Raw genomic sequence first — 24637 nt, 5'->3', positions numbered from 1 at the left:
GATAGTCTCTGCCTGTTCTCTCTCCCAGCAGCTTCACTTCATTAGTTCCAGGTAACTAGCGTATCATGGGATGAGACAGCAGGATCCCTATGAACAAGCCCTGAGCTAAATTTCCAAAGACTGATCCATGCTGCCAGCTGGAGCCCTGTTAAAGAAGCGTTACTAAATATACCACTGTAGTACATACACAATGATGAAACCCTGCACCTTATTTGGAAAAGCCAATAAAAAGATAAAAAGACAGAGAAAAAAATTAAAATATTAAATCTCAGTCAAAGGTAATATGACAAATAGAGTGCGCAGTTGTAGGGATACCTGGATATTTTTTAAATTCTGTGACACATCTGAATTTTATTTTGTGTTTTGTGAATGTGTTTTTTTTTCATGTGACTTTTATCGTATATCCATGCACATGCATATATGCACCTATATCGCATAGCCCTAACTGTTTTGTGCTCACCAGTTGTAGTGTGTTTCTTTGTGCTTGTGTGGCAGTGACTGACAAGTTCCCTCTATAGCATGCTGGTATTGTGATTAAGAATGAGGGAGACTTGACGACAGTCTTTCAGAGCAGCCAACCCTCTTTGCCTACTGAAGTACACAAATAAAGAGCGTAGAAAAAACAATCCTCCTTCCAATATATCTGAGACCTGATCCTAGTACAGACCTTTCCACCAAGGGCTTTGAATAGATTTGAAGCTTGAATCTGAGAAGGGTCCTCTCAGTTTATAGGACTGCTGCAGATTTAAAGCAATAACGGAGGGGGTTTTGTGTCTCTGTGTGTACCCATACTGGTCAGAAAGTTGCCTGGCAGACTGGCGCAGTGTTACTGTATGTTCTAGAGTTATGTCTCCTGCTTCTTATTCATTTTGTCTCGTTAAAGCTGCGCCACAGGTTTCTCTCTCTTCATAGCATGAGTTCAGTTAATAAATGTACAGGTATATTTCTGGAGAAACATGCTGACAACTTCCACCAGTTTAGAGTAAATACAATTTTATGTTAAGCACCATTTAAGGTCAGACGAGTCTGATTTGATCATGAACTTAATGCAATCTACCACATCGGCTGCAGTTGTGTTGTGAAGCAGGTGGACTCAGTTGTGCTTTTACCAGTGGCCTTACATTCTTTTATTTTCTCCACCCAGACATCGATGAATGCCTGGAGAACAATGGCGGCTGTGATCACTTCTGCAGGAACACAGTGGGCTCCTTCGAATGCAGCTGCCAGAAAGGCCACAAACTGCTCACTGATGAACGGACATGCCAAGGTCAGTGACTGACAGCTGTCAATCACATATATTCTCACTGTGTCATCTCCCCTGTCACCCATCAGTCAGGTCAGAATAAACTCAGAGACATTAAGGTTTTGAATTTTTGGTTTTACTTGACAAAACTCAAACTCACTATTTGTTTTCTGCTGGACATCAGTGGGGGTTGATGATTATCTACCTGTGTGGGGCGACAGGCACTGACACACTCTATCCAACAGCTCAGCTCGGCTACTTAATCCAACTGTCTCTTTTATCATCGAGCAGAGAGATCCTCTAAAACACAAAACAGAGCTTGGACTAAGAAAAAAAGTTTATATACCTCTGCAACGGTTAAAGCCATAGGCACAGATTTATTGGTTTAGGGCACCTTCTTCTGTGCTTTTTTACACTCACTGACTTCTGTTAGATGAAGGGTGGATCAGCAGGGGACTAGTGTTGAGTTAGTTTGTATTGCAGCTGTAACGGTGCCCATTCAGAAAGAGAATTCAAAGTAGACTTAATTTCTGTGGTTAAAGTTTTATATTGTATAATTTGATTTGAAGTACAATTTAATTGCTTTAAAAAGCACATGTCTCCTCTATTGGCCAGCAGCTATTGGCAGACCCTACAATATTATCATATACACATAAAAAGGAACCAGACATGGCTGAAAGGATTAGTGAAACTAACGTGTGAATGGGAAACTGGTGTCTTTGCTGGAGTCAGATGAGAAAATCAATATCAATCTGATATCTGATCCTGTCCAGGGATACAGTAGGTCCTGCAGGACATTAGCCTAGAGAAAATATACTCTTTCCATTAAGTTCAGAGCACTTGCACATCTCAGTGGATCTACTGGACTCACAGAGAAGACATTTTTATTGGTCTGATCCTGTTAAAGATGAACAACAAGTATATTTCCACAAATGCTAGACTGTCTTTTTAAACTCCAACTGCTATAGTTTTGAAGTTTGAATGTGTCTAAATGCTTCACTGAAATGCATTAATGAGAAAAGGTCGAGCGTGCACAGTCATATTTCCCTGACAAGATAAAGTAGAGTTTACTGCAGCAGTGTAGCTGACTTCCTGGATGAGGTAAGTAGTTCAGTGAAGAAGCCTCCTTGTGATCAACGATTCTGTTTGTATGACCAAAGGCAGATTCTTGCTTACAAGTTGAAGCAAGAGAGATTGGAGGGCAGACAAACACAAAATGCTTTTATTAACAACAAAACCCCGGGGTGCTTCTGTCCTCGGCCCAAACCCACAAACAGTGTGGGTACACGTGTGTGTTTGTGTCCTGGATCAACTACGCATGATCAGTGGTGTGTTTGTATCCTTTAATAATGTGGTGTTGAGTGTTGTCAGCCACATCAGAGCACCGGTGCCTATTTCTGACACACCTTGGGTCCGTACCATGCCAGCCAATAGCTGCCAGGTTTATCCCATCCACTGACATCTGGACTGTTCAGCTTCAACGTGACCTTAAAAATGAAATATAATGTTTAATTTGTCAGCTCTTTCTGTGCCAGTGAGCTTCTCCAGAGAAACTCGCTCCTGGTCATACACTACTTGCCAGAAGTGGCTAAGAAACTCAAGCAGAAAGATGAATCGTTTGCCATAGTTGCATAAGCAATTCCCACAAATGATTCCTTCTACTCTAAATGTTTAGAGAGGCAGAGAGATAGAGAGAACATTGTCAGCAGTTAGATAAATGTCGAAACACCTCATCATGACTGAGGGTGTGTCTCACAGAAAAACACATTAATTATTTTATATATGTTCATCTTACATTAAACAGTTGCAGACAGCTCCTGTGGGCCAGGATCAGTCTATGTAAACTCTGCTTGTGGCCTAGCTCAAAACAGGCCAGCTATTCCAAAGTCCACACATGGACAGTTGCCTGGAATATTTACCGAGCCAACATCCAGGCCTTAACAACTTCCTCCACATGACAAACTCCATTATAACATTTCGTATTTTTAGCTCCTGTAAAGCCCCGTGGAACAGCCTGAAATAAACCAGGTGAGTTTGAAATGCTGGCCTCCATTCCTGATAGGTTAATAATATTTGGTGCTGGACAAGTATACATAAACACATGAGCAGGCAGGCGCGCACACTCATACACACATACTCAGACAGACTTTGACGCAACACTGAATGAGCCTTCTCAACCTCATTCCAATGGAGTTTTTTTTGGTTTATTAGAATGAGCTCTTGTCTTAGTTTACTGTTGAGCTAATGTATTTGTGTACTATAATGTCCACTGTGATTCATAGGATGGCCTCTTTAGTCCTCGGTGAGGAGCTTGTGTTTGTCCATAAATGAGTCATTAAGATTGCAATGTCTGTAAACCACCCATCCCACTGACCTCTGCTTCCACCAAAGCAGCAGGACAAAACCTGCATGCTCTCATTGGATTAACGCATGTGAAATACAGAGATACCTGTGTTACAGTTGTTTTACTGTTAGCAGCTTGACTTAGACTTGTGAGGCTAAAATACGGAAGAATTCCTGAACAGGCACAATATGCAAAACATGTCAGATTTAACACATCTCCACTTAATTAAACTGAAAACTTTGAGTTGGATTTTTGAGATATTGATGACAATAAATGTTTTTTTTTTTTTGGTATCTTCTTTTTTTCTGATATCTTCCAGATAAATCTTATCAGATAAAGAAGATGATCTAAGTTATGTTCAGCATTACTGTAATTAGCTGACAACTAGCTTAAGAACCTTTATGTTGCAGCAGTACATAAGCTTGTGAAAAACAGAGCTGATGCTTAATTAATCAGTACAATAATCCAAGTGATTTGCATTGTTCACAAAAATGTGGCTGATTTTTGATTAGTTTGTCTGGAATCTGATTAATTAAAACACAACCTTTCACCCCACTATGTAATGAGTTGAGATAAGAATATCATTTTGAATATTAAGCTGTTGCACAATAATAAGGCATGTCTATATAATAGAAAACTGGAGCGTCGTAGGATAAATAACCAAATGACTTTGTGTTTGTACTGTTTTTTTTATGTATGGTTGAATTTTATGTATTTTAAAGGCCCATCTAGGGATGGACATTGCAAATTAGCTTTGGCTATAAATGCTGTGGTGTGTGGCATCAGTTCATACTATTCCCATCTCCACTGTGACTCGAGAGTTTTGGATGAATAAATATTGTATTAACACATTCTGAATGGCCATGAGACAACTTATGATATTGTAGTGTTATATAAACATAATAAAACACAAATACCAACACATTCTGATCAGTCACAGTGACTATTCTGACAGTCCAAGAGCTGTGCAGGAGAACTGATTTAATTAGTGCTGCAATGTAAACAGCAGTCAATATGTTTGTTAGACTGCTGTAGAAAAAAACTATTTTCTTCCAGTTCTGTCAGTCCTCCATGCTGTGCACTACATTATAACATTGCTCAGTCAGATATTTGCTTAACTTCAGGTAGAGTTGATCATAAGCTGCAGATCCCAATCTACTCAAAGCATTGAAGAGTCAGAGCACTGAGAGGCATGTGGTCAATACTGTATATTGGGAAATGTAGTACATTTCCCACAGATTCACTGTAATTCACTGAAATTCACAGTGAATTAAATAAATAAGTGATAATTAAAATACACTTAATCACATAGAAACAAAAATCTTTATATTCCAAAAATACAATATTGCCATGTAGCAGTCCCAGTCTTACATCTTCCCACAATTAAACAACAGCATGTTTTTGTTTGGCCCTTCATGCCGGGTAAACTCTGTCAAACTCCATGTCCCCAGGTTGTAAAACAAGCTTGCTGATTTGCTCTTATCGTCTGGGTTATTTTAGGTACGGAAGATGTTATGCAACAGTTCTCAGGATCAGTAGTACTAAGCATGATGGGTAAATTGACATTTCTGTTAAAAGTCATGGGAATTTCCCTTTCAGATGATTTTTCTTTAATGGCTACTTTTTACTGGCTGCAAGACGACATCCCTTTACTGAGGTGAATGGGAAACTACAATGAGCGAACAAACATAAAAGGCAATTGATGCTGATATCTCTTGCAGCGTCTAGTTTCTCCATTTCCTGTTCTCAAACGTTTCTGATGCATTATGTGCAGCACTTCTCACCAGTCATGTATGTTTTTGGTCTTCCTCAGACATTGACGAGTGCTCCTTTGAGAGAACGTGTGACCACACCTGCATCAACTACCCCGGCAGCTTTGAGTGCTTATGCAACAAGGGATACATCCTGTACGGCCTCACTCACTGTGGAGGTGAGTCTGCTCACATCCATCCCAGTGCCGGGAACATGGGAGAAATACATGAAACGGTCCCAAAACTGGCAGATCGACACAGCTGAAGTGTGTGTGATAGAGTAAATAAAATGTGTGTGTTGGAAGTGCCTTTCAGAGTGTTAAGGTGAAAGGTGAAGGTGTGTGTGTGTGTGCATGTTCCCAGTGTGTTGGTTTTTCTGCATGTCTGTGTATACATGTATGTGTGTGTGTGCTGTCACACACCTGTAGCTCAATCAACACATACAGTTCTGACTGTCCTGTTGTTCGACTGATTGACGTCACTGATGGTAAGGTGGAGTCAGCATGATCACAGCAGCTGGAGCAGGATGCACCTGTAGCAACACACATACACACTCAGCTGCCAGTTTATTAGCTACACGTAGCTCAAACTAATACAGTCCTGCAATGGCAATAGCAGTCCTGCTCCCTTCATGAAAGTTATAATATTCAGTTTGTGGTAATACAAATAGGTGTCTCTGTTATTTAGTCTACTATCGCTGATTTAAACGGGGTGGACAAAATAATAGAAACACCTGCCAGTATGCATACAAACAGTTCAACAGCACTACTAACTACAACCTCTAAAACGATGAACCTCTTCAAAACATGATCATGTTTCAAAGACTTTTACTGCAAACTACAGAGAGAATGAAGGTAATGTAAGTGTCAGGTTCGCAGTTCTGTGAAAAAGGTGGGACTCTTCAAAACAATCAAAGCTGACACACCTGATATTACCTGTATGTTTATTCCTACAATTGTGAGCTAAGGTTGAGCGCTAAGGTTCAAATGACAGAATATCCAAAGTACCAAGAGCATTGTAGCTATTATTAGTAAGGGAAGTCAATGTATCAATGACGTAAAGGTATGTAGAAACTGATAAACATCTTTAGATTGCCCGTTTTTGTTATTACTGTCGTGGCTTCTGTTTTATTGTCTAATTAAAAGTACAAACACAGGACAGTGCACATTCATACTCAGACTGACTGTCATGCTCTCTGTGGTTGGGTCTCAGACATTGATGAGTGCAGCATCAGCAACGGGAGCTGTGAGCACGGCTGTGTTAACACCCAGGGCAGCTATGAGTGTGTGTGTCCTCCTGGACAGAAACTCCACTGGAACAAGAAAGATTGCATTGGTAAGTGTTTGTGAGTTTTTTTGCTTTTGAGTTTCTCCACTTGCGCCGTGGTGGATTCCGCACAGCGGGCCTGAACGGATGTGTGTGTGTGTGTGTGTCCAGGTGGTTGTCATGGTGATGTGACTCTGTGTGTTCCTCAGAGGCGGCGAAGTGTTTGCCCAATGGGAAGCCAGCGCCCCGAGCCCAGCTGACTTGCACCAAGAGTGGAGGAGCAGAGGTCTGCTCTCTCTCCTGCCCTTCCAATGCCCTCTTCCTTGCAGGTACACACACACACACACACACACACACACACACACACACACACACACACACACACACACACACACATATATATACGCACAGTGAAGAAAAAATGTATAGTGCTAACTCACAAATCTTTTTTTCAACTTCTTATACTTTACATATCAGACTATTGAAATATAGGTTTATTAGTACTCAGATTTCCAGGTGACATCTTCAAGTTGATTGTCCTGTCCAACCTGACATCAAGCTAATATTTCCAGATCACACATGACAAAGAAATAAGTGAGGAAACTTTTTTTTTTGTGGAGTTGCTCTTTTATCTGTTTAACATTTTTAATAGAATAAAAGAATAAAACTGTGTACAGATTGGACCTAAGGTTGGTCACCCCTCAAATGAAATTCCTCATACTCCTCATACTTAGCTGTAATGCTGCACACGTTGCTGCCCTCTGGTGGTAATATCTGGGCAGTCAAAGCTTTCCATACCATCCCCTCTCCCAATGCTGTTGATGCTTGATGAAGGTGCTCCTGTTCTTTATTGCTGTATTTGTTGACTCCTCGGGGGGCACTCCACTCAGACTGATGTGTTTTTCACTCTGGAAGGTTTTCTTGGCTTCACCTGGCCCAGCACTTTGGCTGGCACCCCGGCCTCTCCTCCTGTAATAGTACTTAACACACATCTCTAAATTGATTACATTCTTTGATCACGCCATTTTTTCCGTAGTGCTGCCCTAGCTCCGTTTAACTTGGCAGCCATCGTGTGAGAATGATGGATAGCTCTCAGGCATGAGATGAAATATTTGTTTTTCTGTCGTCTTGGATTGTGTCTCAATTTTAGGGGGAGGGAGCCATGTAAATTCCTGTGGCTGAATGCAGTCCAGGCTCTTATTTAATCATCCTGCTTTTATGACCTCTGAAGGCTTCATCCCTCATTTCTTACTTGTCTTATGTTTACGTGTGCATCAAGGAAAGAGAGGGTCCATAGATCTGTCATTTGGACTTTTTCTCAATGGTGTGTCTGAATGGTGGATGTTAGGTCTTAAATGTTTTTAAAATTCTTTTGAATCCTCAGAACTGCCAAGTGAAAAAGCACATGCTTCCATACTGACACGCACGCACGTGCGTGCGCACGCACGCACGCACGCACGCACGCACGCACGCACGCACACACACACACACACACACACACACACACACACACACACACACACACACACACACATACACTCACCAGATATTGATACTGATAGTGTTGTGTGTGTGTTTCTTACAGACTCAGAGAACAGCTACACACTGAGCTGTGGAGTGCCAGTCCAGCCTGGTAAAGCTCCTCAGAAGAGGAATGCCACCACTGCCCTACCCACCTGCACCGGTATACACGATGGGAAATGCAGTATTCAGAGCCAGGTTTACTGAGAAAAGGGAAAGCTGTGGTTTCATGGAGTTGAGATTTACCCAGACAGCCGCTCTTTATGCTGTCAGGTCTCCAGACTGATCCGAGCACCGCCCTCCAGACACACACTGCCAGTGAAGATTAGCTCATTGGTGCAGTTCAGTAGAGGGATTTCTATCAGATGACTTAGCTCAGAAAAGAAATATTAAAGTAGTGATGCTGGTGGTTACAATACACTGCTCAAAAAAATGAATGGAACACTTTAAACACACATTAGAACTTGATCAACAAATTCTTCAAGTTGAAAATCTTTACTGATGTACATTGTATAATGTGTTGAGAACAAAGTGACGTAACAACAGTCAATGGAAACAAAAATCATCAACCCGCTGAGGGCTGGATTCAAAATTACACTGGTCATCTAAGTAAAAACTTAGATCTGACTTGCATGAATTTTATCATGGCAACTCATAATGTGACTCAGTAGTGTGTATGGCCCCCGAGTGCCTGTAAGCACTCCCGACAACGTCTGGGCATGCTCCTGATGAGGTGGCAGATGGTGTCCTGGGGGGATCACCTCCCAGACCTGGATCAGGGCATCAGTGAGCTCCTGGACGTCGGATTTACCGATACATAACGTCCCACAGGTGATCAGTTCGATTTAGGTTAGGAGAAGGAGAGGGCCAGTCAATGGCAGCAATGCCTTCGTCATCCAGAAACTGCCTACACACTCTGGCCACATGAGGCCTGACATTGTCCTGCACCAGGAGGAACCCAGGGACCCCTGCACCTAACAGCAGTCAGGGTACTGTTGGCATGGAGGTCTATGCAATCCTCCAAGCATATGGCTCCCCAGACAATGACTGACCCACTGCCAAACCGGTCATGCTGGATGATGTTACAGGCAGCGTAGCGTTCACCAAAGCATCTCCAAACTGTTTTACGCCTGTCACATGTGCTCAGTGTGAACCTACTCTCATCTGTGAAGAGAACGGTGGGATATGCTGGGAGACACAGCACATCTGCACGTATGGATGTCTCATCCTGGAGGAGCTGAACTACCTGTGAGCCTGATTGGGCTGCAGGTACCGCCTCATGCTACCAGTAGTGACAAGGACACTAGCAGAACTAAAAATCAGTCAGGAAGGATAAGGAGAGAGCAATTGTCTGTGGCCACCACATATAAAACCATTCCCTTTTGGGGGGTAGTCTTGCTTTTGTCTCTCCACTGCACCTGTTGTCACTTTCATTTGCACCAAAGCAGCTGAAACTGATTCACAATCACTTGTGCTTCCTAAATGGACGGATTGATATCCCTGAAGTTTAACTAATTTGGTGTTAAACTGTGACCATTAAGTGTTATTTATTTTGGGCAGTATATTTACTGTGGCCTGTTCCACCTGAGAAACACTCAAACTGTGACTCTGTTTGTTTAAATGCACAGATAAACATACAGTGTATTTATTAGACACAAAATTCTGGCCTTCAGTTTGACTGAATCATTTCCAACCTATAGACAGCAGTCACCCCAATTACTACACAGCAGAGTCAGATACAGTTCCCTTTATACGCAAGTCCAGGAAAGTACCTGTGGCATCTCCCTACAATGTCTGCATGGTTCAATGCAGTGAATCACAGGCGTCTTTGACCAGACAGTTTGTTCAAGCGTGGTCTGGATTAGAAAATGAACAAACCTTCAGTCAACCAAATTTCTAAAATATAAGAACCTAAACTAAAATGTTGATACCACACAGCCAGCAGCAGGAGAAAATTTCAAGTAAATGGCTGCATCATCAGTGCAGAGGAAAACACGAGAGAACAGGGTGCATTTACCATCCAGTTCCTGTTACTTCTTACAGTGGATGTGGGTGGGGTGCTAGTAAGGGATGTTGTCCTTGTGTCAGCAGAACCAGTTCTCTACTGGATCATTGTGAAGCCTTTGCAGATTGAAGAGTGGTTTTGGGGGGCTAGTGAAAGAAAAAAACAGTCTGTTACTTAATAGCAAATAAAGACTGATGTAAATAAAGACCATATTGAGATTATGGGAACAAAAAGTCTAATTTTGTATTTTGACTTGAGAAAGGACAAAGATGTATACAGCTGAAAAATTCCTAAATGTACATGTTATACTCCTGTTGTTTATACAATGCTCTGATCAACAGACATGCTGGCCCCACCCATCAAACAGAAGGCAAGGTTTAAGATCAAAGATGCCAAGTGTCACCTGAGGCCCCGCAACAAAGAGAAACACAGAGATTCATCCAAGCAGAGCCTGCAAGGTAAATAACTTCTACATTTAGAGCTGGACTGGATCACCAACATGTCAGTTCAGAGTTTAGTCAGCATCAGTTTACACACAATAACAATTTATAATCTATACTTGAACCCAACGCCATGAAACCCCACCTATATTTAGAGTACATTATTATAACAAATAATTCTCAATCTTCCATCATATGAATATCATTGTTCTGTTCTTCCTCCTCATTCTTCACTCCTGTTTTTTTTTTTACCTGGAAGGAGGCCAGTTCCCCTGCACTGACGACTGCCAGGTGACTTTTGTCAACCTCAAGTGTGACTCATCTAAGAAGCGCCGAAGAGGACGCAAATCTCCTTCCAAAGAGGTTTCCCATATCACAGCTGAGTTTGAGATGGAGATGAAGGAGGAGGAGGCCTCAGGTGTGATGTTCTTTCTTACCTGTTAATAAACATACAAACAGTGCAAAAAGAATTTTAAGAAGTTACCTGCGTAACGTAAATGCAGTATCGGATACAAATCTTTGAGATATGAGTTCTTACGTTAAAACATCACGATTAAAAACAGCTACAGAAAGTCTAAAGTCTATAGAAACAAGAGACATTATCAGGATTTGGTCATTTCAGAGTATTCAGGAAAACAAATCAATTTGTCTTTATTGGAGTTTATCAACGGTCATTTCTTGCCTCAGACTCATGTAATGTGGAGTGTGTGCGGGAGAAGATGAAGCAGAAGCTGCAGAGTGCCATGCGGACGCTCAGGAAGTCCATCAACAAACAGCAATTCTACATCCAGTTCTCTGGGACGGAGTATGAGGTGGCCCAAAAACCGTCCAGAGTACTGGAGGGTGCCGAGGCCTGCAGCACGGGACAAGTCCTCAGAGAGGGAAAGTGTGGTAAGTCTTGCTAGTTGTCAGCTGGTGTCATGATGTTATGTCATGATGCTGTCATCCTGTCATAATGAGGAGCTACAGAAAGTATTCAGTCAGAACTCACCTGTGCGGTCTTCCTCAGTGAGCTGCGGTGTGGGGACGTACTACAGCGGGGAGCAGGAGCAGTGTGTCCAGTGTCCTCCCGGTACCTACCAGGACACGGCAGGTCAACTGTCCTGTGAGCCATGTCCCAGCATTGAAGGACAGGGCATCGCTGGTGCCAAAAACGTGTCACAGTGTGGAGGTAATTCACCACCACATCATTAGAGTCATTTCAAAAGCCCCAGTGCTTGTATTCTTCCTCAACAGTACTAAAACCATTGCTGTATTATCCACATTAATACACCGGAGCTGGTGTGAATGAAGGATTTACAGTCCATTAGAGAACCTTAGACCTTTCACCTGACTGACAATCACCTGTAGACTTCCCCCCCTGATAAATCTGCATTTATCTTGCAGTAAATTTGGGCATTTGGGGCAAAAGAGCAGTAGTGGTGTTGCAGGTGTGTCTGTATGTCTTCTGTACACTGGTGACAAATAAATCCAATGTGCCAGTCCCACATACAACTATCTGGGATGGCACCACCTTGTGGCCATTAAAGTGAACTGAATGGGAGTTACAGACACAAGAGAGCAACAGACCGGTGTTGTATTTAGTTACTAAGCTCTTTGTGTAGAGCTGTGATTAGGAAGAAATCTCCCAACTGATCCTACACTGAGAATCACTTTTACACTGTGTAATTCTGTCAAACAGTTTCTAAAGCGAGCTACAAATACAGATACATTAAGAGAAAAACTGAAAAAAACATCTAAAGGAAGAATTGCATTTTTCTACTTCCCACAGGTCAGTGTCCAGCAGGCCATTTCTCTGCCGACGGATTCCGCCCATGTCAGGTCTGTCCGCTGGGCTTATACCAGCCAGAACCAGGCCGGGTCCTCTGCTTCACCTGCGGAGGAGGTCTCATGACCAAGTATGAAGGATCGGTGTCCTTCAGAGACTGTGAAGCCAAAGGTGAGGCTTTGTGACAGCGTGTATCTCTTTATGTCTATTGTATGTGTGTTTACACTGTTCTTGTTCATAGTTACTACTGGCACCAGGATTTCAGTTTTGGCTGGACCTCATTTATATAACCTATGTTAATATTTTCCTTTTTTGACATTTTCTAGTCTCGCTAAAACAAAGATGATATGCTGTGGAAGGCAGCTAGCGCCTCTCGTTGATTAAGTCACTATTTAACTCTTTTTCTAAAACATGTTCATGCCGAGATAACGTATTTAACCGTGACAGTTTATATGTATAACGAGCAGCACACACGAGTCTATTGCTCACATCATGTGAAAAAGAAACAGCCTTTCTATTATGTTTATTTTTTGCTGTGGATTTTGTAGATTATCAGACTGATAATCATTTAAATTGATTGCAGGGAGGGAGAGAGAGAGAGAGAGAGAGAGAGAGAGAGAGAGAGAGAGAGAGAGAGAGAGAGAGAGAGAGAGATCTACCACTGGATGAGCTAGGTTGATTTATAGCAAGAGAGAGAGAGCAAATCACTGTGCTGTCAATATAAATGGTCTATAGAGGATTCTAAGTTATATATGGTTGGCAACTGGACTTGAAGATGTTTCACTCCTCATCCAAGAGTCTTCTTCAGTTCTAACTAACTGGAGGGGAGCTGCAGGCTTTTAAACTCTGTGTGGGAGTGTCCTTACAGAGTCGTTAAGGTCACATGTGAACTCTGAGTTTCAGAGTCGTTAGGGCCACTTGTGAGTCATTGACCCAACAGACATTCATGTGGGGCATTAGGGCGGGGTGGGTCTAGATGTGAATGGTTGTTAAGCTGTCTGGGGAGGGATCACAGGAAAAAAAAAAAAATTGCATAATAAGAAATAACTATGTTGCAAGAGAGTCTGTGAGACCCCTCAAAAAGAAAGGAAGGAAGAATGATGCAGGACTAGGCCTACATTCTGCAGAGTGGAGGCAAGAAGTGGAAGTTCTCGCAACAAGTTTAGTTGAGGATTTTGGAAACTTATTCCTTCTTCTTGGGACCTGTTTCATCCATTTTCAGCAGCAAACTGAACGGAGCAGAGTGCTTGAGTGAGTGCAGGGACGTCCCACACAGAAACTGTGAGACTCCCAATTTATTTGTATTATTATGAAATCAGGGGATTAGTAGGAGAAACGAGCAAAACAGGAATATGGGTTAAAAAATAGGGAGACTCCCACCAAAATCAGGAGTCTTGACGGGTATGTGTATATGTATGTATGTATACTGGTCACTTAGGGTGGGCCAATTGTACAAGTGGGTGGGCCCAGGCCCACCCGCAATACCGCACCTGGTTACTACACACATCATTTAATCAGCACTGTGGCATTTATTGCAACATTTTAGCTGATCTTACAACAACTATAAAAGAAAGATTCTGATGAATTTTTTTTAAATAACTTTGGCCCCTGACTTTTTCTTTTATGCCTCTATGAGGTTAACATTGCTGGTTTTGTGTGAAATGTCTCAAAATGGATTGTCATGAAATTTGGTCCAGTGTTCCATGGTGCTCAGAGGATGCGCTCAATGATTTTTGGTGATCACCTGACTTTTCATCTAGTGCTACAAACAGGTCAATAGTAATAGATAGATTGTCAGTAAATTCTGTACAGAGATGTATGGCCCTTCAAGGATAAATGCCAGTTACTTTGGTGATCCCTTGACTTATCACCTAGCACCACCATCAGGTCAAAATGTTTATTTGCCCAATACCTGCAAAACATACATTCCCATCTATCCCAGCTGTATATTGTGTTTAGCTAATGCTAGCATACTAACACACTGAGCTAAGACGGTGAACATGACAAACATTTTACCCTCTCAACCTCAGCATGTAAGCATTGTCATTCTGAGCTTGTTAGCATGCTGATGTTAGAGGTTATTTCAAAGTACCACCGTGCCTGAGTACACACTTACAGAGCCGTTAGCATGACTGTTGACTACTTGTCTTGTTAAACATTCTGTAAACTGCTTGCTTTATGTAATCAGAGATTTTTATGTGCCACTTTAAAATTGTGTATGTTTATACTGACATTTGCAGCAAGTCATTTGTCAGCAGTTTCATTGTTAATGCTGTTATAAAGGAGTGCGCAGATGTGTATGAGATGAGAAGTCATCTATACAGGGTTTAGTGCTTTGTTTATCTGCCTGTTTTTAAATTTAGACATGAATTATATCACAGCTGTGTGATGTATCTTGTAGATGGCCTGCTGTTTATGTGTTTATCCGCATTTACCCTGGCTCCCTCCTGTTCCTCCTCAGTGCACTGCGCTCCTGGACATTACTACAACTCCAGCACCCACCGCTGTATCCGCTGCCCAGCAGGAACATACCAGTCTGAGTTTGGACAGAACTACTGCATCACCTGCCCAGGGAACACCACCACTGACTTTGACGGCGCCACCAATGTGTCCCACTGCAAAAGTAATGCTGCTGAACAGTTGCCTGCTTCTAAAGTATTTAACTGATAAACTGCAGAGTGATCGATGATGAGTCATAGGTTTTTCAGACATTGCTGCTGTTGTATTGAAATGACTTATATTGCAAAGTGCTCCTATCATTTTGTCCTCAGACCAGCTGTGTGGAGGTGAGCTGGGAGAATACACAGGCTACATTGAGTCTCCCAACTACCCAGGGGACTATCCATCCAATGTGGACTGTGTCTGGACCATCAACCCACCACACAAGAGGCGGATTCTCATTGTGGTACCAGAGATCTTCCTACCCATCGAGGATGAGTGTGGCGACGTGCTGGTCATGAGGAAGAGCGGTAAAAAGACATTTTAATTCAGAGTCATTTCAATTCTGGTTCATTTTTTTACCCGAAGATAACTGATCAGACAGATTTATGGTCTGTATCTTGATAAGCACAATACGAATTTTGTGTTTACAACATTACAAAACAACTCAAAATGTGACTGTTACAGTTTATTGCCAAGCAGCCTGGCATCTGGCGCTAGTTATTCCTAACCTACAGAAGAAAAATATGCTGTGTTCTTAGTTGTGCCATCAGGTTTGAATGTTGAAGGTTAACCTCTACCTATACATCAACGAGGCATTTATCTCTTTGTTTTTCCACAACAGTCCTCTGCTACACATTATTAACCATGTGAGAATGACACAAATGATGCTGTTGCAACACACATGATTATTTTCTCCAATGGCAGTATACAGTAAGACTGTTTGACCAAACAATTTCAACTCGAGGTTAATTTAATTGTTTTATTCTGGAGTTACGTATCAATGATTTTTCTTGGACCCTACATTCTGAGCACCTCTAGAACATCTCAGTTATGTCAGCTGAAAAGTTGAGCTTGACAGTTCATTCTTGATGTTGTAAACAGCAGCTGACAAAACAGTCTTAGCTCATACAGATGAACTCGGGTGTGATTTCATTCATTTTCAGCAGGATTTGAGAAACGTTCTAATTTTTAGACAGCTTGCCCATGGTCTTGGAACAAACTACTAGCTTCAGTTTTGCTGAGGGCCCAGACACACCGAACTGTCATCACAGAACTAACACTGATGAAGCACAACTGTTAAAAAAAGGTTAGAAATAATGAGAAACTGCACTAAATTGGTGAAATTATGGACACTAGAGCAACAGGCTTACGAGCCTTTCCCTTCCTTTTTGTGCACTGATTGCTCAGCTCAACAGAAATCGGAGTGATTTCTCTCACTGACTGGATCCGCCACTTATTCAACATGCTCAGTCAGCCAAAAAGCTGCTGAGAAGGACCAACTAGTGTGTGGATCACAGTGCAAAAAACAGGGCCACAGATGCTCACTCACAGCACTGATAATGACCAATGGCCGATCGTCTGTCTGGTGTGTCAGGGCCTAAACAGAACCTACATCAACTGTGTTCTTTTCATCACAATTGACTACTGAAGCTGTTTACTGGTGCTAAGTTCCCCTTTAGCTTATTCTTAGGGAACATACAAACCTCAGGTTTGTTTTCTTCCTTGGTACAATTTGTTTGGCAGGTAAACACAGCAGTCGTACCTAAAAAACCTCTACACCAAGAAAATTTAGAGGAAATGAAGAAACTGTTTCTAGATCTATTCTTTTGTTGCGCGAACATGATCCAAAATCAAACGGAAAAAATGAACTCTAGGTTTGAGCTAAACTGCTTTCATAGGTAGGCAAGCTATGCGTTCTGGGATGCAGATGATCAAAATCAACATTGCTCTGAGATATCTGGAGAATAACTAGAGGTTAGTCTAGCTGCTGTTGCCTTCTTGATATCTTGGAAGGTGAATACGTTAGTCAGCATCCTCAAATTGGAGTTTTGTGCTTTGCTTGAATGTTTTTGTGTTGAAAGACACGAAGTCAAGGTAAAAAAATAAACAAACTTATCTGTTGATTTCGACCAGAGCAAATAAACTATAGGTCTGAAAACATCCTTATAATCCTTGAAATTTGCAAGGATTTGGAGTACTATTCTGACATGTTTGTCCTCTTCCTCCAGCCCACCCTACCTCCATCACTACCTATGAGACATGTCAGACCTATGAGCGACCGATCGCCTTCACCTCTCGCTCTCGCAAGCTCTGGATTCAGTTCAAGTCCAACGAGGGCAATAGTGGCAAAGGCTTCCAAGTTCCATATGTCACTTACGATGGTGAGTCACCCTGAACACAATTCAGACACTTGAGTTGGATCTAATTTCATGTACAGGCTGCCATTAGTGAGCTCCTGATGTTTTACATTTAAAAAAATCCCTGTGTTGTGAACTGATTTTTATGCTGAATCTACCTTCACTCAACAAGACTCTATACTGTACTTAACTGTACTGTGTACCGCGCTCCCATCATGTAACTCTGTTGTGTTCCAGAGGATTACCAGCAGCTGATAGAAGACATAGTGCGAGATGGGAGGCTCTATGCCTCTGAGAACCACCAGGAGATACTGAAGGTACTGATGAATACAGTACAGTACCAGACCTATAACCGCATGGTGCTTTGATTCTGAGGGAATGACATTTACTGTTACTGCAAATAAAGGTTGAAAAAAGTCTTCACCTCCTTCACCTATGATTGGTACAGTGCGATAAGGCTTTTTCTCTTTGTTTCCCCCCTACAGGATAAGAAGCTAATAAAGGCCCTGTTTGACGTGCTGGCCCATCCTCAGAACTACTTCAGGTACACAGCACAGGAGTCCAAAGAGATGTTCCCTCGCTCCTTCATCAAGCTGCTGCGCTCCAAAGTCACCAGGTTCCTTCGGCCGTACAAATAGACAGGGCCCCCCACTGCCCTGTTCAAGACCCCCGTCATCCTGCGTCATTCCAAATCCAGCAACCTAAATGTACCCCCCCTCTACTTTCCCCCAACTTCCCTCTTTATTTCCTGTATTTGTCACATGATGCCTTTCCTCATCTTTGACCCCTTACCTTCAGTTGGTGCAGCTTTTTGTATAAGGTTTGGCCGATATGGGTTTTTTGATAATGTAGCAGAAGATATCTGATATATATTGTGTGTGTATATGTTGTTTCTTTAAATTTGACCATTTTATACCAAACATGTACAAGATTTGAGTATTATTTCTCAGTTTGGCATCGTAACATTTAGCACCTCCTAAAGGCAGGATGACCTGAATGCTATGTCAGTGAAGGTGCAATATCTGTCAGTATTGATGGTGCATGATCTAATGAAATGTTGAATACTGAAAAGATTATTTTTAACAAAGTCTGAAATGCCTGCAGAGACATGGTCAGAGACAGCATAGTAGATCTTCGTGTCCTTTGTTTTAGGTCAATTTCAGTAACAAGCAGCTATATCATTATCACACTAGATGTTATTAATCATTGTCACTGAGAAGAACAATAAGAATATCAAAACCTAGAGCAACTGATCTGTCAAATTAATGTATTTAATTAAAGGAAAACTTAGCTGTTACAGTGGCTAATAAAATGTGTTATTGACCAACATTTAAAATCAGTACATGTTGCAAATACAATTATTTTTGCATATTGTACATACCTGTTATGTAACTGTAGTCACAGGAAGAATCTATATCTGATCAGTAGTGGACTTAAGTGACTAGTAACAGCTTACAGGTTTAAGTGAAGTGTCCTTTTGGTTTGTAAAAGGTCTGCAAAGAGTTGTATTTTAGCTTGAAAGCTAAAAACAGCGACAACCATCGGTTTGTTTTTTGTGGTTACTATCTCAACCACCAAGCCACCCACACTGTGCCCCAACAGCCAATGACTTGAATGTGGGCACACAGCCTAGCAACTAAAAAGACTAAATAAATCTTTATAGTGTGTTATATGTATTAAAGGAATTTTCACTATTTTGGTAAAAACTCTTATTTGCATTAGATGAGCAGATTGTTACCCCTCTCACATCTGTATATTAAATATAAAAATGAAAAAAGTAAATACAGAATGTTGTGGTTTTACAGGAGGCTTTATGCTGGTTGCAGACCTTGTAAAAGTAGTTGATTCTTTTGTACCTTTGAGCAGAACTGGGCTGGCTGTCCCCTCTTGCTTCCAGTCAGTATGATAAGCTTAATTAAGTGGTATTAATCATCATAACTCTCATTAAGAAAGCGAATTTCACAAAATGTTGAACTATTCCTATAAAAATGTTTTATTAATAATCTGTAAAGCATGAGAAAATCCTTAATGATGCATTCCCAAAGTAATTTTAGTACGTATTACTGGCACCACTAGTCAGCAAACCAATATATCGGTCAAACCCTATTTCTGCACACCACATCTTCTTGTTCTCCCAACCATTCCCCAATTTCTGCACCTTTATTAACACATTTTTTCTGCATTCTTTCTTTCACTTTCTCCACCCTTCGTTTTATTTTGCTCTGCTTTGTTTTCTGTGTTGTTGTTTTGTTTTTGTAATATTTATACTGAACATGTCAGAACTTGCAGAAGCCCACATCACAGATGTTTTAGATGCGATGTACATACAGATGTGTAAGACGTGTATGTTTGTGTGGACATACACAGCACAGCATGATGTGTTATGATGCATTGGCCCACACAGTGTACGTGGATGTGTCCTGAATTTCTTTATTGGCCTAGATGTGCACAAGCCAGAGATGAGAAAAAGATTGGTGCACTTAAAACACACTAAAACATGGAAAATGATTTGAACGAAATGTTAAAGTGGGGAAATCTTAACCATTCCACTTTAGTGAGTGCTTTATCCATCGGAGCACAGGGAAAGATTAAATGGGGTGAATCAGGAAGACTATATTGTAATTTTTTTTAAATAATAAAAAAAAAGATATATAACAAGATGAGATAAACTACCTGCAAGTAACGAATTGTTACTTTAGAGAGAAATGTATGTGATGTAACTAATATTTGGAACTTTAATTGCACTTGAATTTTATAGTTACGTATTTGTTACCTTTTTTTTGTGTTGTTTTGAAATGTGCCACATGTGGCGGTGATGAGAGAGAAAGACAGCTGTGTCTCCTGTTATCGCTCCCACTCTGTAACTTGCAGTTACCCCCAAATCTCTCAGTTACAGTAGCTTCAAGTCCTATTCACTCACCCTGTGAGTAACATTTCGGTTGAAGCCTCAACATCTCAACAGTGGAGACTGTGTGTTAAACTAAAGCGAACAGAGGAAAGACAGTTTAAGCATTGGATCACTCTAACCTGCCACCACCACTACAGTTAGTCTGTGTCTTCACTGCCCCATCCTGCTTCATCCTGCAAACATGTCCTATTGCTGCCAGAGAGAAGAAGCTTCACCATAAAGGCTTCTTGTATGATGGCATTATACATACATACTACTACAGTATATGCCTGTTTCTAAAAAAACTACTTCAAATATATGCATTCACACAGATGCAATCTCTTTCCATTAAATAGGAAGTATAGTGTGTATACTATGCTTTTCTTTTATAACCCAGCTAGATGTTTCTGTGTCATTCCCATTGGTACTAATAATACATCTATGAAATCCTATATCGCATATTGAAGATGGACTCTATATGTGCACAATGCGAGTGGAGTTGTAAAACATGTATGGTGTGACTGGAGTGTTGATCTGGAGGTGAATGTAGTGGCAGGGATACAGTCGGAATAAGAGGCATCGCCTATCTGAGTGTCTGTGTGTCTGTAGCACTTACAGCTTCAACTGTAAGCCAGTGAACTTTATCTGTGTGTTGTGTTGTTCATTAAGAAGCTTACCCAGACGGATGATAACAAATGCAAATGCAATATCCATTATTGGTGTTAACACGCCTCTGGAAGCTAACCTCCTGTTCCCAGAGTCATTAATGTAAAGAGTCTTTGTGCTGAGCACAAGGAAGATGAGGGAGTGTCAGTGCTAATTTTAGAGCTTATTAAAGCTCTGATTGATTTGATTGAATGATTATAGATTAAAGGACCAGGCTGGAGATTTTGAATGGTTTGTCCAACTACAAATTATATTGCATAGAATTTTCCAAAGATCAAGGTTTGAGGTTTCCTACTTTCCAGGCAGAGACTAGTTTCTGTTCATTTTAGTACATTGTAAACATCAATGTGCAGATACTTGCACAATGACTTGAAGAATATTCACTGTCTTACTGTGAAGATTGATACCACTCTCATGTCTCTACAGTAAATATGTAGCTAAAACCACTAGCTGATTAGCTTAGCTTCCGTTTTTTGTTAGGCAGCAACCTCTAGTTGCCGTAGTAATTATTACAGCAGCAAAGCAGGAAGTCTGGTGAAGTAGCATATAGAGTGACACAGTCCATATAGGGACGCGGTTGGGTGATAGTAGGTTCAGACAAGCACAGGACCCTCACCCAGGAGGCCGTCGCTCATGTCCAGAAAACAAACCAGAAACCAAAAGTCAACGGTGAGTTATTTGAGATTACTAACATATATACCTATGTTACTTAAATTGCATCAGTGATGTAGTTATTTTTACCCAAACCAACACTGTTTTCCTAAACTGTAAGTAGTTGTGTTGCCTATACCTAACTGCTATACTAGTACTAAGTACTACTTGTACACTGCAACAGTCATGTTACTTTGGGAGTCACTGGCAATTGACCTACTCAGTTGTATAGTTATGAGGATGTGTTGCTGAAACTCACTAATTAACATGTACCTAAATTGTTAATTCCGTATAATTAATTAGTCAGCTTTAGAGATGCTGATACATGTATTTACCATACACACATAAGAGTGGTATTAATCTTCTAGTGTTTATTTTAAGAACATTTTACAAAATGTCAAACTTCCTTTATGATGGAAGAACCATCACAGTGAACAATTAGTTGACTTTATGTCTTTCAGTATGTGAAATGTTTTTGTGCTGTGAGAAATCTGTGAGCAGGAACCACATTCCAAGCCCTCCTCATAGTGTCTTGGGAGTTACTGAGATCTGAAAATGAGAAATGTTTTAATTTGGCTCTTGAGCAGCAACTTTTTAAACAAATCCCACAGCCAATATAAATTCACACCTCAAATACAACAAGCTTGATGTAAGACAAAACCTCTGCACTTTTTTTTCACTTTGTCATGTCAGTGTATTATAGCACAAGGATCATTTTCAGCAGAATTTATCCAGAACCTCCACTGAGTTCTCAATAGTAGCTCTGTGCTATGCTCATATCATCCTAGGTAACATAAAAACTATAATAGGATTACTTTATCAAGATCCTGGAATATCACAAAGGGTTCCTCATAGATGACCTACCAGGCTATGGATCTGTATTTAATGCAGAAAACATTATCCTGTCTATCCTGGTGCTTTTCAGCATCTAACTTCTGAATCTGGGATGTTGGAATATTCTTGAAGATACCACCACCACAAGTTGTCTGTATCTTGATTTTTATAGCGTACTGAAATAAAACCAATATGGCTAAAAGGAAGGAAATCCATCAAAAACTTGTACTTTGGCAAACGGTCTGCAGTCATGAAAAGCATCTGGAATTAGTGATCTGTAGCAGGCAAATCACAGGTATGGTCCTTTATAGTGCTGAGCTGGTCAACGTTAAGAGTTTTCTTCAAAACAAATTTTTTAAATAGTTGAGGAAACCAATAATGAAATGGAAAATAACATTTTTTTTACAGTCATTGGCTGATAATCACCCTTAAAATTGACCCAATTGTCAGTGAGGTCACTGGATCATTAGATAAGTTCCCCAAAAAAAGCATAATGTTATTAGGTATCGTTCTAAATGGCTGCCACACAGACATGTCATGGTACGGCCTACTTCCTGTTTGAGGTGGGCACTGTTAAATACAAGTGTTATGAAAAAAATGAAATGCTCTAAAATTTATAATTGACTGTTTTGTTTTCCTGAGAATGTATTCTATTGTGAATGGGTGTGTGCGTTTGAGAGAGAGATTGTGAGAATGGATGTGTGCAGTGAGTGTGAGCGTTTCTGTGTGTATCTGTGTGTGTGTGTGAGCATTGAATTTTTGTGCCGGGTGCCTGTGATAGAGAAAGAGACTGTGTATGTATGTACTTTAGTCCAATTTGTAGAGGAATAATTTTAACGTTTGTGTTAGTCGGTTGTACCCAAAGAGAGAAACTGTAACGCAGTGTGTGCCATTGTTTGGTCCATGAAACTCCAGTACTGAACAAATTAAATAAAACAGTAGCAGAAAACAGACTCAAGTCATCTCTTTTTGTGCGTGTGTGTAAAATCTTCCCATCCACAATGAAACAGGCATGGAGGAGCCCTTGAAGCAGCTCGTATCTGCTCATTACATCTCTTACCTTTCCTCAGATGTGGCTCCATGTGCATGTGAAGTACGCTTTCGGAAAAGCTGACACTGCTAATGTCGCTGTTATCTTCTCCTGTAATCTGTGCAGCAGCACTGGCAGGATTTTTCTTTTACACTAATTTTCGCTCTCTTTGCTTTACGTAGAAGGAGATGAGAGGTGAGCTACCCTTTTTGAACAAATCTTCACTCTTCCAGTGAACACTCCACTAGCACACTAGTAGCCACCCTCATCAGTAACACTAGCTGCTTCAGTAAAGCTTGTGAGCAAAAACCATGTGGATTATAACCACATCATAAGATATATGTTTGTTGTCTCATTTTAGCAGGCTGCAGATGATAAATGTTTAAAGTCCCCGTCCAGCCAAAAATGTGTTTTTCTTCTTGTATCTACTACTGAACATCTGAGGTTCACTGTGTAGAATGATGTATGTATAGAGTTTGACACCAGAAGGATGTTTCTTTGCTCAAAGTGTACATTTTCTGAGAACTCATTGAAAATCTGATTTTAAGAGGCAAGGCTACGAGCATGATTTGTGACATCACAAATAGTTTGTTGACAATTTTGTTGACAGTAAAGATAACCTTGACATTCTGAATGTATTGAACTGGGGACATGTATCTTACTGCCTGCCTTCCCATTGACTCAGGATAAACTATGGATTTCACACTAAAAGGTAAAATATTTGCTTGTCTCTTTCCAGTTTTTCTGGTGTGTCTGTACAAAATCAGCCATTTGCATTTGTTTGTTCTCCACCGAATAAGATAATCCATCACAGCATGACACTTTCATTTGGTATACACACAGTTATTTTCTTTTCTTTTCTGTGTGCGTGTGTGTGTGTTTTAATTTAACTTGTGGATTGCACGGCACTCTCCTCCCTGTCGATCTGCTGACACTAAAATAAGAGAAAGTCACCAGGAAATGTCACCTTACAAACTTTGTAAGGTGATACATCCATGTCCTCCTCCTATTATGTTTTTTCCCCTCAGAACAGCAGTTCAGTATGTCACTATAAGGTTTACATTTTTATGACATCCACAAAAGAATTACATGAGCTGGGATTACAGAATAATTAGTGTAAATGTATTTACCCACATGCAAATGTCCTATAACTGACTGACAGTGGCAGTCTCCTTTGGTGATGGAGTTCATAGCCTGTTTAGAATATTACTGTAACTTCTCAGCTGCTCTGCTGTTATTCATTAATCATATTTGACAGGCAGATCTGATATTTCCTACATGACTTTTCTAGGACGTCCAATCAGCAGCCAGCACCTGCAGGCAAATGTGACTGTGCCAGATGCTGAGATTACTTTCCTTTCACTATCTTGCTGCCTTCCTTCCATCAGTTGCTCTGCTGAAAGTTCACTGGATATAAAGTGATAAAGATTGA

At 40.8% G+C, this 24637-nt stretch overlaps 1 protein-coding gene across 2 annotated transcripts in view; it reads left to right on the top strand.

Moving 5' to 3' along the window:
- scube1 (signal peptide, CUB domain, EGF-like 1) overlaps positions 1–23128 on the top strand; it is a 125227-nt gene extending 102099 nt beyond the window's left edge. For both annotated transcript variants that reach the window (XM_073480516.1, XM_073480515.1), the window contains 15 exons: positions 1145–1267; positions 5401–5517; positions 6551–6673; positions 6814–6933; positions 8190–8288; positions 10472–10588; positions 10830–10988; positions 11258–11461; positions 11580–11741; positions 12342–12509; positions 14800–14961; positions 15110–15307; positions 17009–17161; positions 17375–17454; positions 17623–23128. In XM_073480516.1, the coding sequence (XP_073336617.1) occupies positions 1145–1267; positions 5401–5517; positions 6551–6673; positions 6814–6933; positions 8190–8288; positions 10472–10588; positions 10830–10988; positions 11258–11461; positions 11580–11741; positions 12342–12509; positions 14800–14961; positions 15110–15307; positions 17009–17161; positions 17375–17454; positions 17623–17775 (2138 nt within the window). In that variant the 3' untranslated portion in view covers positions 17776–23128. The remainder of the gene's footprint in view (positions 1–1144; positions 1268–5400; positions 5518–6550; positions 6674–6813; positions 6934–8189; positions 8289–10471; positions 10589–10829; positions 10989–11257; positions 11462–11579; positions 11742–12341; positions 12510–14799; positions 14962–15109; positions 15308–17008; positions 17162–17374; positions 17455–17622) is intronic.
- Positions 23129–24637: the final 1509 nt, after the last annotated feature.

This window comes from Pagrus major, chromosome 14 (genome assembly GCF_040436345.1).
Source record: "Pagrus major chromosome 14, Pma_NU_1.0".
Lineage (NCBI taxonomy): Eukaryota > Metazoa > Chordata > Actinopteri > Spariformes > Sparidae > Pagrus > Pagrus major.
Note: the sequence above shows the minus strand (reverse complement) of the source record. Positions and strands in the feature narration are given on the sequence as shown.